Source organism: Colobus angolensis, unplaced genomic scaffold (assembly GCF_000951035.1).
Source record: "Colobus angolensis palliatus isolate OR3802 unplaced genomic scaffold, Cang.pa_1.0 Scaffold76, whole genome shotgun sequence".
NCBI classification, from domain to species: Eukaryota; Metazoa; Chordata; class Mammalia; order Primates; family Cercopithecidae; genus Colobus; species Colobus angolensis.
Genome location: NW_012121376.1, coordinates 378134 through 388790, shown reverse-complemented (window position 1 = coordinate 388790; position 10657 = coordinate 378134). Strand labels below are relative to the sequence as shown.

Sequence of the window (10657 nt, the reverse complement as noted above, 5' to 3'; positions counted from 1 at the left end):
CGTGATCCGCCCGTCTCGGCCTCCCAAAGTGCTGGGATTACAGGCTTGAGCCACCGCGCCCGGCCATACCGGGCTAATTTTTGTATATTTTGTAGAGACGGGGTTTTACTATGTTGCTCAAGCTGGTCTCGAACTCATGACGTCAAGTGATCTACCTGCCTCAGCCTCCCAAAGTGTTGGAATTAGAGGCATGAGCCACCGTGCCCCGACTAGAGACCCCCATCTCTTAGAAAAAATTACAACATTAGCCGGGCATGGTGGCACACACCTGTAGTCCCAGCTACTCCAGAGGCTGAGGCAGGAGGATGGCCTGAGCCCAGGAGAACGAGGCTGCAGCGAGCTGTGATTACACCACTGCACTCCAGCCTGGGCGACAGAGTGAGACCCTGTCTCAAATACATACAACCATTTAAAAAAGTGGAATTATTATTACTAGTAAATCTGAGAGTCAAAGTCTTACTCCAAGCCTCATGTTTGTCTTTAGAAAAACGCAGCTCATCAGGCAGGCCCAGAGAAACTGCACGGATTGAAAACAAGCTTGCGAGAAAAGAATCAGTAAAAGAATTTCCTGTCTTGCCTCCTCTCTCTCGCAGTCCAGCTTCGTTAGCTGCTTCCTGACGTTTTCTTCCCTGACTTGTTGAATCGCAAAGTGCAGTGCAGCAGCTGAGAGCCAGGCCGGGTTAGGTGCCAGGGAAGCGGCATCAGGGGAGAGGAAACTGGGACAGAGAAAACGGGGTTAGTGCAGGGCCTTACAGCCAAGTCCTTATTCCCACCTGTCGCCTTTGGGGCTTGCCTTTCCATCAGAGGACACAGAAGGGCTTCAGGACCATCAGAAACTAGGTCTGCATCCCCCAGCACCCCCAGGTCCACGTGAGAGTCTGGGCAGGTGCTGGTACTGCCCCTAGCGCATCCTGGCGTTCTGAGAGCTCCTGCTGACAGGAGGCAGCCGGCCTGGTCCTGTCCACCTTGCCCTGTGCTCTTGGGCCCCAGCTGCGTAAGTTTTGGAAGAAGAGGCCTTATTTCCCTCAGTTCTCCCTGCCTGGCCCTGTGACTGGATCAGGCAATTCCCTCCCAGAACAAAGGACTACTTGGGTAGCTGGGATTACAGGCGCCCACCACAAGAACTCGGTTCTTTTCTCCCTGCTCACACAAGACGCTGCCCACACCGCTTTTCTCAAGCAAGCCAGGGTGTTTAGGAGATGACCTCGAGCAGGTCCCAAAGTGCATCTCGGCAGGCACACCCCGTCCTCACCACCCACACGTACTTGCTGGCAAACTGCCGGCCTTCTTGCAGCTTCTGCAGTTCCCGGGGCAGTGGGCCCTGGCAGTGTCTCCTCCACTGGCAGAGCAGCACAGGCTCCAGGCTTGGCCACCACAACTAGAGAGAGAGCAGGACACAGATGAGGGGGGCTGGGGTGGACACACCTCCGCTGCCACAGCTATGACAAGCCCACAGCGCTCCTACAGGCCACCACGGGCCCACACTCAGCCTGCGCTCTGGAACTCCAAAGCCAGTATCTTTTTACCTCAGTTAAGGCTCAAAGCAGTTCCATAAGGCATTATTACCCACACTCATGGAAGACGTGGAATTTGGAGAAGGAAGAGCCTGGCCTAACGAAACGGTGAAAGGACCACACCGCCCCTGAGCTGGGACTGCCTGGTCCTTCGATGTCCTCAGCTGAGAGTTCATTTATCGTGAATTCCACTAACTGAGCTACAACTCGGTGCAAATGCAGCTTTGGGAGCTCCTTGGGGAACATGCTGTGCTGCGGGAGAAAAAGGCCCTCGTGTCCCTGATAACCGAGAAGGGAGGGTAACAGCTGTGGTCTTCAGGACTAAGTGAGCCGTCACGGAAGTGAGCGAAATGCTGCCCCATCCCACTCCCGGGACCCTGGGCTGTTAAGGGAGCCTGCTGAGCTCTGGCAGGAGCTGAGGTGAAGTCTCTGCTCCGAAGTCCCAAGAAAGTGTAGTTGGGCGCCAGTGGGCCACGGCTGTGCTCTCGTGAGGGGGCACAGGCAGCCACCGTACAGCCTCCAGCCAATTCGTAACCCAAGACAGTGAACAAACAAGCCCTGCACCCCTGTGGACACGAAGGTGCCCGTGGGGTCTGAGCGGGGTCCACAGGGGAAAAGTCCTAAGGGTGCCCATGGCAGGGGTGGTGGGGGCGGGGACAGTTCTAGGAACTCAGGACATGCGGCCCTCATCTGCTGCGAGCTGGCATCTTTAACTGTGGCCTCCATGTCTCCTGACCCATTTTCTCTGAGATGATAACACCCCTGATGGAGAAGCGCTGCAGAGATGCCAGAGGCAGCTGTGGAGTCTCCCACTCATCCCCAAAACAAAACTCCCGACAAGACAGCTGGCCTACCAGAGCAGAGGTCAAAATTAAGGGGCATTTTGTCTGGCACTTGGCCAATATGCAGTCGACCATCAGGGAGGGGTCTCTGCTCCGCAGACAGGCGTTCAGGAGGCCCTGCAGGAGAGAACGCACCAGGAGGTCGGCGGTTTGCGAGGACCCACAACCAGCGGAGTGCAGGAACTCGCAGGAAGTGGACAGGAGGACCCACCCCCAGCATTCTGAGAAGGCCAAGGAAGGGGCTAAGGGAGCAGCTTACCCTGAAGAAGTGGGCAGTGATGTCCTGTGTCAGGGCACCTCCGTGGGAGCAGAAGTTTCTCTGCAAGAGAGTTCAAGGCAGGTAAGAAAAGGCTACAGGAAGCGAGGCGAGACCAGTGTGCAGAGTGGCTGCTGTGCAGATTCTGTTGTGAGAAAAACACTCACTAAGGCTTGGCGTGGCCACCACAGATGGTGCTCCTGGCTGACCGGGCCTGGAGCCCTGGCCATGCTGTCCTGAAACTTCACGGCTTCCCTGGGCAGCCAGATCCTGCAGCTCAGCAACTCTGGCCCAAACAGTCTTGTAGGCTCCAGGAAGAAGCCAGGGAGGCACAAGCGGCCACAGGGAAGGGGACGCACCCGAAGCCCAGATCTATGGTAAGGATGACACTAATCCCACGGCCCAACCATCCTCTGGTTCCTCTATCCTTCACGAACCAAGTGCTGTCCATGGTGTTTTCCTGTGTGTCTGCTGTCACGTGCCATTCTGAGAGCTTTCCGAAAAATAGCCTTTCGTAAGAATTCAAAGGAAACCATAGTGATTTTCTTAAAGCTTTTGCTAGTGTCATGTCCTCTGCTCTCCTTGTCACATTTTAAAGTGCTACACAAGGCCGGGCACGGTGGCTCACACCTGTAATCCCAGCACTTTGGGAAGAAGCCAAGGTGGGTGGATCACGAGGTCAGGAGTTCGAGACCAGCCTGACCAACGTGGTGAAACTTCATCTCTACTAAAAATACAAAAATTAGCCGGGTGTGGTGGCGGGCACCTGTAGTCCCAGCTACTCAGGAGGCTGAGGCAGGAGAATTGCTTGAACCCAGAAGTGGAGGTTGCGGTGAGCTGAGATTGCGCCGCTGCACTCCAGCCCAGGCAATAGAGCAAGACTCTGTCTCAAAAAAAATTTCTTCCTAAATAAATAAATAAAAATATAAAATGCTCCGGAGCTGGCATGGAACGTGAATTCCACCTCTCACATTTGTGCATCTTCAAAAACAAGCATCTATCTCCCCAGCTCTGACCAACTGGGTCCCTGACACTGACCCATCCCCACAGCAAGGGCCACTTCGTTTTTTTTGAGACAGTCTCGCTCTGTCACCCAGGCTGGAGTGCAGTGGCGGGATCCTGGCTCGGTGCAACCTCTGCCTCCTGGGTTCAATTAATCCTCCTGACCCAGCCTCTCAAGTAGGTGGGACTACAGGCATGCGCCACCATGCCCAGCTAATTTTTCTGTTTTTTGTAGAAACAGGGTTTTGCTGTGTTGCCCGGGCTAGTCTTGAACTCCTGGGCTCACGTGATCCCCCTGCCTTCCCAAAGTGCTGGGATTACAGGCGTGAGCCACTGTGCCCGGCTACTGGTTAACATCATTCTGCAACTCACACTGGGCAATGTCTAAAATGAAAGATAATGGGGCTGCCTGGCAGGCAACAGCAGTAGTCAGATCACCACAAGGCTTTTTCACACGTGAAGCATGTTGAGATTAGAAATAAATGAACTGAGGTGTGTGGCACACAAAATGGTCTGTACGATTCCATGCATCAAAATTATTAAAACTTGAGGGAAACTGAAGGAATTCAAACTTTGGAGAAGGCAACCTACAGCTGGTTTGGCGACGTGCTGGCCACCGTCCTGGCTGTGGGTAGGGGCCTCCCTCACATAGCATTCCAGACATTGTTCCCTATTTGACTTTGAACCCTTTCCTCAGTAATTTGCACGGTGAATTCACGACACGCATGGAGGCTGCAAGAGCTGCTGCCAGTGCCACAGGCACTGACAGATCAGATGGACGCATGCACCCGGGGCACCTACCATCTCAGAGTTGACCAAGTGGAAGAACTGCTTGCATCTGGCAGTGATGGGCTGTTCGGCCTGGAAGCTGCTGCCGCAGAGGACAGACGAAGGCAGGCGGAGGAGGATCCTGGAAAGAAGGGGCTCTATCTGTGGCGACTGCACAGCTTATACTCTGCCCCCTCCCAAGGGCTCAGACTCTCAGAGCAGCAACCACCACCCTGAAACCCAGGGCCCCTGCTGGAACCGGAGCCTTGGCCTGTGTGCCTCTGTCCCATCCAAAGCCTGCACTCCGAGCCCAACTCCCCTGTACCGTGCTTGGACCCCTGCACTCAAAATGTGTTACCAAACAACTTCTAACAGTTACGTAACAACCAAGTGGATGATGCACCAGTCTGTCTAGTGAAGCAGTGCCCTACGACTGTAAAATTAAATGACTTCAATTTAATGACTTCACGCTTATTATAAATGCAGCTGCTTTGGGCATTTCTGAACAGTTTTCCCTACTTTGACAGGAGCTCCTTCTGCAACGTTCCTCCACATCTGAGCAGGAAGGTTTTTTTGTTGTTGCTGAGATAGAGTCTCACTCCGTCGCCCAGGCTGGAGTGCAATGGCACGATCTCGGCTCACTGAAACCTCTGCCTCCCACGTTCAAGCAATTCTCCTGCCTCAGTCTCCCGAGTAGCTGGGATTACAGGCGTCCGCCACCACACCCAGCTAATTTTTGTATTTTTAGTAGAGACAGCGTTTCGCCATGTTGGTCAGGCTAGTCTCAAACTCCTGACCTCACATGATCCACCCACCTCAGCCTCCCAAACTGCTGGGATTACAGGCGTGAACCACCTCGCTCAGCCGGAAGGTTTTAGTCAAAAGTACTTTAAACCCTCTGGATCCTCCTCTCTGTGGCAAGTGCTACAGAGATGGACAGGCTTGGGATGGGGACACACAGACAAGTAAGTAATGGGAAACAAACTCGCTACAAAGAAACTCTAGGACCGTCATGAGATGCTGTCCTGCCCAGGTGGTAGTAGGTATTACCGTTTGTACATGAGCAGCTCCCTCTGTCTCTGAAGGCTGGCAGCCACGCTCCAACCGCTTGTCAGAGCCTGGAGTCGTCTGCAGAAAATCCCAAAGAGGAAGTGCCCCTGGGAAGGCGTGTGGCCGAAAGGCACCAAGGGGTCCTGCTGCAGCTCCAGTTCAGCTACCATCTCCTGGAAAAGAGGAGGATGCTGGCACAGGAAGGCCTCGGGGCTCACTGCCCAGCCAGTCGGGTACCCTGACAGGGGGTGGGGGCGCGGTGTCAGGGAAAGGTCTCCACAGGGGACAGGGCGAGAAGGAACAATTGGGGCAAACTATTTCAACTGGAAATCACTTTGAAATTGCAAATATAGAACAGCGCAGGCCGGGTGCTGTGGCTTACGTCTGTAATGCCAGCACTTTGGGAGGCTGAGGCAGGCAGATCCCTTGAGCCCAGGAGTTAGAGTACTGCTTTGCAATTAAGAAAAAACAGCCGGGCACTGTGGCTCATGCCTGTAATCCCAGCACTTTGGGAGGCTGAGGCAGGCGGATCATGAGGTCAGGAGACAGACCATCCTAACACGGTGAAACCGTCTCTACTAAAAATACAAAAAATTAGCTGGGCGTGGTGGTGGGTGCTTGTAGTCCCAGCTACTCGGGAGGCTGAGGCAGGAGAATGGCTTGAACCCGGGAGACGGAGCTTGTAGTGAGCTGAGATCACACCACTGCACTCCAGCCTGGGTGACAGAGCAAGACTCCCATCTCAAAAAAAAAAAGAAAAGAAAAAAGAAAAAAAAAGACCAGATATGGTGGCACATACCTGTAATTCAGCACTTTGGGAGGCCAAGACAGGTGGATCACCTGAGGTCAGGAGTTCAAGACCTGGCCAACAAAATTAGCCATACAAAAATTAGCTGGGTGTGGTGGCAGGCGCTTGTAATCCCAGCTAATCAGGAGGCAGAGGCAGGAGAATCGCTTGAACCCAGGAGGTGGAGGTTGCAGAGAGCCAAGATCCCACCACTGCACTCTAGCCTGGGTGACAGAGCAAGACTCTGTCTCAAAAACAAACAAACAAACAAACAAAAACAGCACAAGGACACCCATGTGCCCTCCACCCAGATTAACCTCGGGCTAACATTTTACCCCACACATCATTTTTGCCTCTCAAGTCTTTTTCTTTTTTTTTTGAGACAGTCTCAGTCCGGTTGCCCAGGCTGGAGGGCAGCAGTGCAATCCTGAGCTCTCGAGCTCGGCTGATTCTCCTAAGTCAGCCTCCCGAGTAGCTGGGACTGTAGGTACACACCACCGAGCAGCTGTGACTGTAGGTACACACCACCATGCTCAACTACTTTTTTGTATTTTTAGTAGAAACAGGGTTTCACCATGTTGGCCAAACTGGTCTCAAGCCCCTGACCTCAAGTGATCTACCCGCCTCAGCCTCCCAAAGTGCTGGGATTACAGGCATAAGCCACCGTGCCCAGCTGGCTGTGTTTTTTAAAGAAGAATAAAAATCAGGGCTGGGTGCGGTGGCTCAAGCCTGTAATCCCAGCACTTTGGGAGGCCGAGACGGGCGGATCACGAGGTCAGGAGATGGAGACCATCCTGGCTAACACGGTGAAACCCCGTCTCTACTAAAAAATACAAAAAACTAGCCAGGCGAGGTGGCGGGCGCCTGTAGTCCCAGCTACTCAGGAGGCTGAGGCAGGAGAATGGTGTAAACCCGGGAGGCGGAGCTTGCAGTGAGCTGAGATCCGGCCACTGCACTCCAGCCCGGGTGACAGAGCGAGACTCCGTCTCAAAAAAAAAAAAAAGATCAGGTGCAGTGGCTTATACCCATAATCCAACTATTTTGGAGACCGAGATGGGTGGTTCATTTGGGCCCAGGAGTTCGAGACAAGCCTGGGCAACATGGCAAAACTCCATCTCTACAAAAAATCAGCTGGGTGTGGTGGTGCACTCAGGTGCACACTGTGAGGACTGCTTGAGCCCAGGAAGTCAAGGCTGCAGTGAGCTATGAGCGCACCACTGTACTCTAGCCCGGGTGACACAGCAAGACCCTGTCCCAATATTATTATTATTATTATTATTATTATTAAGAGGAATAACCAGATGGTCTCACTGAGGAAGAGCCAGGTGGGTCTAGGGAAAGCATCTGGCTAAGGAGTTAGGAGGCCCCAGTGCTGGGGGAGGGGAAGACAGGCCTGGCACAGAAGACACATGGGTGGCCCGCACCAGTAAACGCCTGTTGACTGACAGTGAACACACACGGGTACATGCTGTCTACCTGTATAGATCTCAGGTGATCCACCAGCCTCGGCCTCCCAAAGTACTGGGATTACAAGCATGAGCCACCGCGCCCAGACTATAATAAACATCTGAATAGGACACAGCTTAAATGAAGTGAACGTACTGAGCTGTGGCGTCCTCACACTCACCTGCAATCTGGAAATAATATTCTCATTTCCTGTGCGGCCACCAAAGACCAAATCGGAATTCTCTGAGTGGTCATAACTCCTTGAGCTGAAAAGAAAATACAATAAAATCTTCCTCAGTATCGCCTAATAGTGCTGGAGTTCCCAGTTCTCCTGTCTCCAGAGTGGAGTGATGGCTGTGCTTCTCTGGCACTGTGACCTCACATTAGTCAACAACAAACAACAAAAACTGCCACAAAATACTACCAACCCCAACCCAGGAAATACAAACATTATGTACCATGACCAGGGGGGTTTATCCCAAGAATGCAAGGAGAGCTTAACATCCCCAAATCAATATAACACAGTTATCAATAAAATAAAAAGCAAAAACCACAGGATTATCTCAACAGATGCAGAAAAAGCACTTGATGGAGTTTAACATCCGTTTGTGATAAAAACACTCAAACTAGGAACAGAAGGGAATCTTCTCAATCTGGTACCTGGCATGTATGAAAAACCCACAGCTGACATCAAATTTAATGAGGAAAGACTGAAAGCTTTTCTTCTAAAATCAGGGGCAACAAGGATGTCCTCTCTACACTCAAAGCAGTGTCACTGCCTCTACTCAACACTGCACTGGAGCCGGGCACAGTGCCTCACACCTGTAATCCCAGCACTTTGGGAGGCCGAGGCGGGCGGATCATCTGAGGTCAGGAGATCAAGACCATCCTGGCCAACATGGTGAAACTCCTTCTCTACTAAAAATACAAAAATTAGGCCGGGCACAGTGGCTCACACCTGTAATCCCAGCACTTTGGGAGGCTGAAGCAGGCGGATCACCTAAGGTCTGGAGTTCAAGACCAGCCTGGCCAACGTGATGAAACCCTCTCTCTACCAAAAATACAAAAAATTAGATGGGTGTGTTAGCAGGCACTAGTAATCCCAGCTACTCGGGAAGCTGAGGCAGGAGAATTGCCTGAACCCATAAGGCGGAGGTTGTAGAGAGGTGAGATCATGCCATGGCACTCCAGCCTGGGAGACAGAGCGAAACTGTCTCAAAAACAAACAAACAAAAATTAGCAGCCAGGCGTGGTGGCGGGCGCCTGTAATTCCAGCTACTCGGGAGGCTGAGGCAGGAGAATTGCTTGAACCCGCGAGGCGGAGGTTGCGGTGAGCCGAGATGGCACCACCACACTCCAGCCTGGGTGCCAGAGTGAGACTCCGTCTCAGAAAAAACAAAAAAACAAAGAACAAAAAACACTGCCCTGGGAGTTCAAGCCGGGGCAATTCAACAAAAAGAAAAAGAAAAAGCATCCAGATGGGAAAGGCAAAGTTAAACTATCTCTGTTCACAGATTATATGATCTTCCTTTTGTTTTTTTTTGTTTGAGACTGAGTTTCACGCTTGTCGCCCAGGCTAGAGTGGCAGTGGCATGATCTCGACTCACTGCAACCTCTGCCCACTGAGTTCAAGTGATTCTCCTGCCTCAGCCTCCCAAGTAACGGATTACAGGAGCCCATCACCAGCCCGGCTAATTTTTGTATTTTTAGTAGAGATGCGGTTTCACCATGTTCACCAGGCTAGTCTCCAACTCCTGACCTCAGGTGATCTGCTCACCTCACCCTCCCAAAGTGCTGGGATTAAGGCGTGAGCCACCGTGCCCGGCCAAATATGATCTTATATATACAAAACCCTAAGGAATCGATACAAAAACACTCGTAAGAGCTAAAAAATGACTCGGGCCAATGAATACACAAGAATCAGTGGTGTTTCTATACATTAGCAACAAATGATTCACAGTGAAAGGAGACGCTCTCACTGCCCCACAAGCAGCCCTATCAGGATCTCAGCTACTTCTGTAGACATTGACAAGCCCATCCCAAAATGAGATGCAACTACAAAGCACCCAGAAAAGCCAAAACAATCCTGAAAAAGAACAAAGTTGGAGGCCTCACACTTCCGAATTTTAAAACCTACTACAAAGCTTCGGTCATCCAAATGGTGCAGTGCACACGGACATACAGACCAAGGGACACAATGAGCCAGAAATAAATCCTCACACGAACAGCCACCTCACTTTTGACGAGGGTGCCAAGATCATTCAGTGGGGAAAGACATGTTTTCAACAAATGGTGCTGGGACAACTGTGTGGCCACATGCAACAGAATGAAGCTGGACCACCTCACACAATTTTTTTTTTTTTTGAGACAGTCTCTCACTCTGTCTCCCAGGCTGGAGTGCGGTGGCACAATCTCGGCTCAATGCAAGCTCCACCTCCCAGGTTCTAGCAAATCTCCTGCCTCAGCCTCCCGAGTAGCTGGGATTACAGGCACCTGCCACCACGCCTGGCTAGTTTTTGTATTTTTTTAGTTTCGCCATGTTGGCCAGGCTGGTCTCGAACTCCTGACCTCAAGTGATCCCCCAGGCTCAGCCTCCCAAAGTGCTGGGATTACAGGCATGAGCCACCATGACTGGCCCAAAATGTTTTTTGATCCATCAAAATGGATCAAAATCCTAAAGAGCTAAACTAAAAACAGATGATCTGGACTTTATAAAAATTTAAAACTTTTGTGCATTGAAGGATACGATCAAGAGTGTGAAAAGAGAATTAACAGAATGGGAGAAAATATTTACATATCATATATTTGATAAGAACTTTATCTAAAATGTATAAAGAACTCATACAACTCAGTAAGATAAATACAGTCATGAACTGCTTAATGACAAGGATCCATTCTGAGAAACACATCTTTAGGTGGTTTCCTCACGTGAACATCAAAGTGCACCGACACAGACCAGAGCCCTCCGCACACCTAGGCCACATGGCATGGC

The 10657-nt window shown here is 51.5% G+C and overlaps 1 protein-coding gene across 1 annotated transcript in view; it reads right to left on the bottom strand.

Annotated features, from left to right (window-relative positions):
* The window catches only part of FANCA (Fanconi anemia, complementation group A), a 77381-nt gene that overhangs the window by 5512 nt on the left and 61212 nt on the right, over positions 1-10657 (bottom strand). Inside the window, exons 28-34 of the mRNA XM_011927977.1 lie at positions 7847-7931; positions 5433-5605; positions 4416-4524; positions 2616-2675; positions 2369-2473; positions 1266-1378; positions 578-716 (exon numbers count right to left, since the gene is read on the bottom strand). Of these exons, the coding sequence (XP_011783367.1) occupies positions 578-716; positions 1266-1378; positions 2369-2473; positions 2616-2675; positions 4416-4524; positions 5433-5605; positions 7847-7931 (784 nt within the window). The remainder of the gene's footprint in view (positions 1-577; positions 717-1265; positions 1379-2368; positions 2474-2615; positions 2676-4415; positions 4525-5432; positions 5606-7846; positions 7932-10657) is intronic.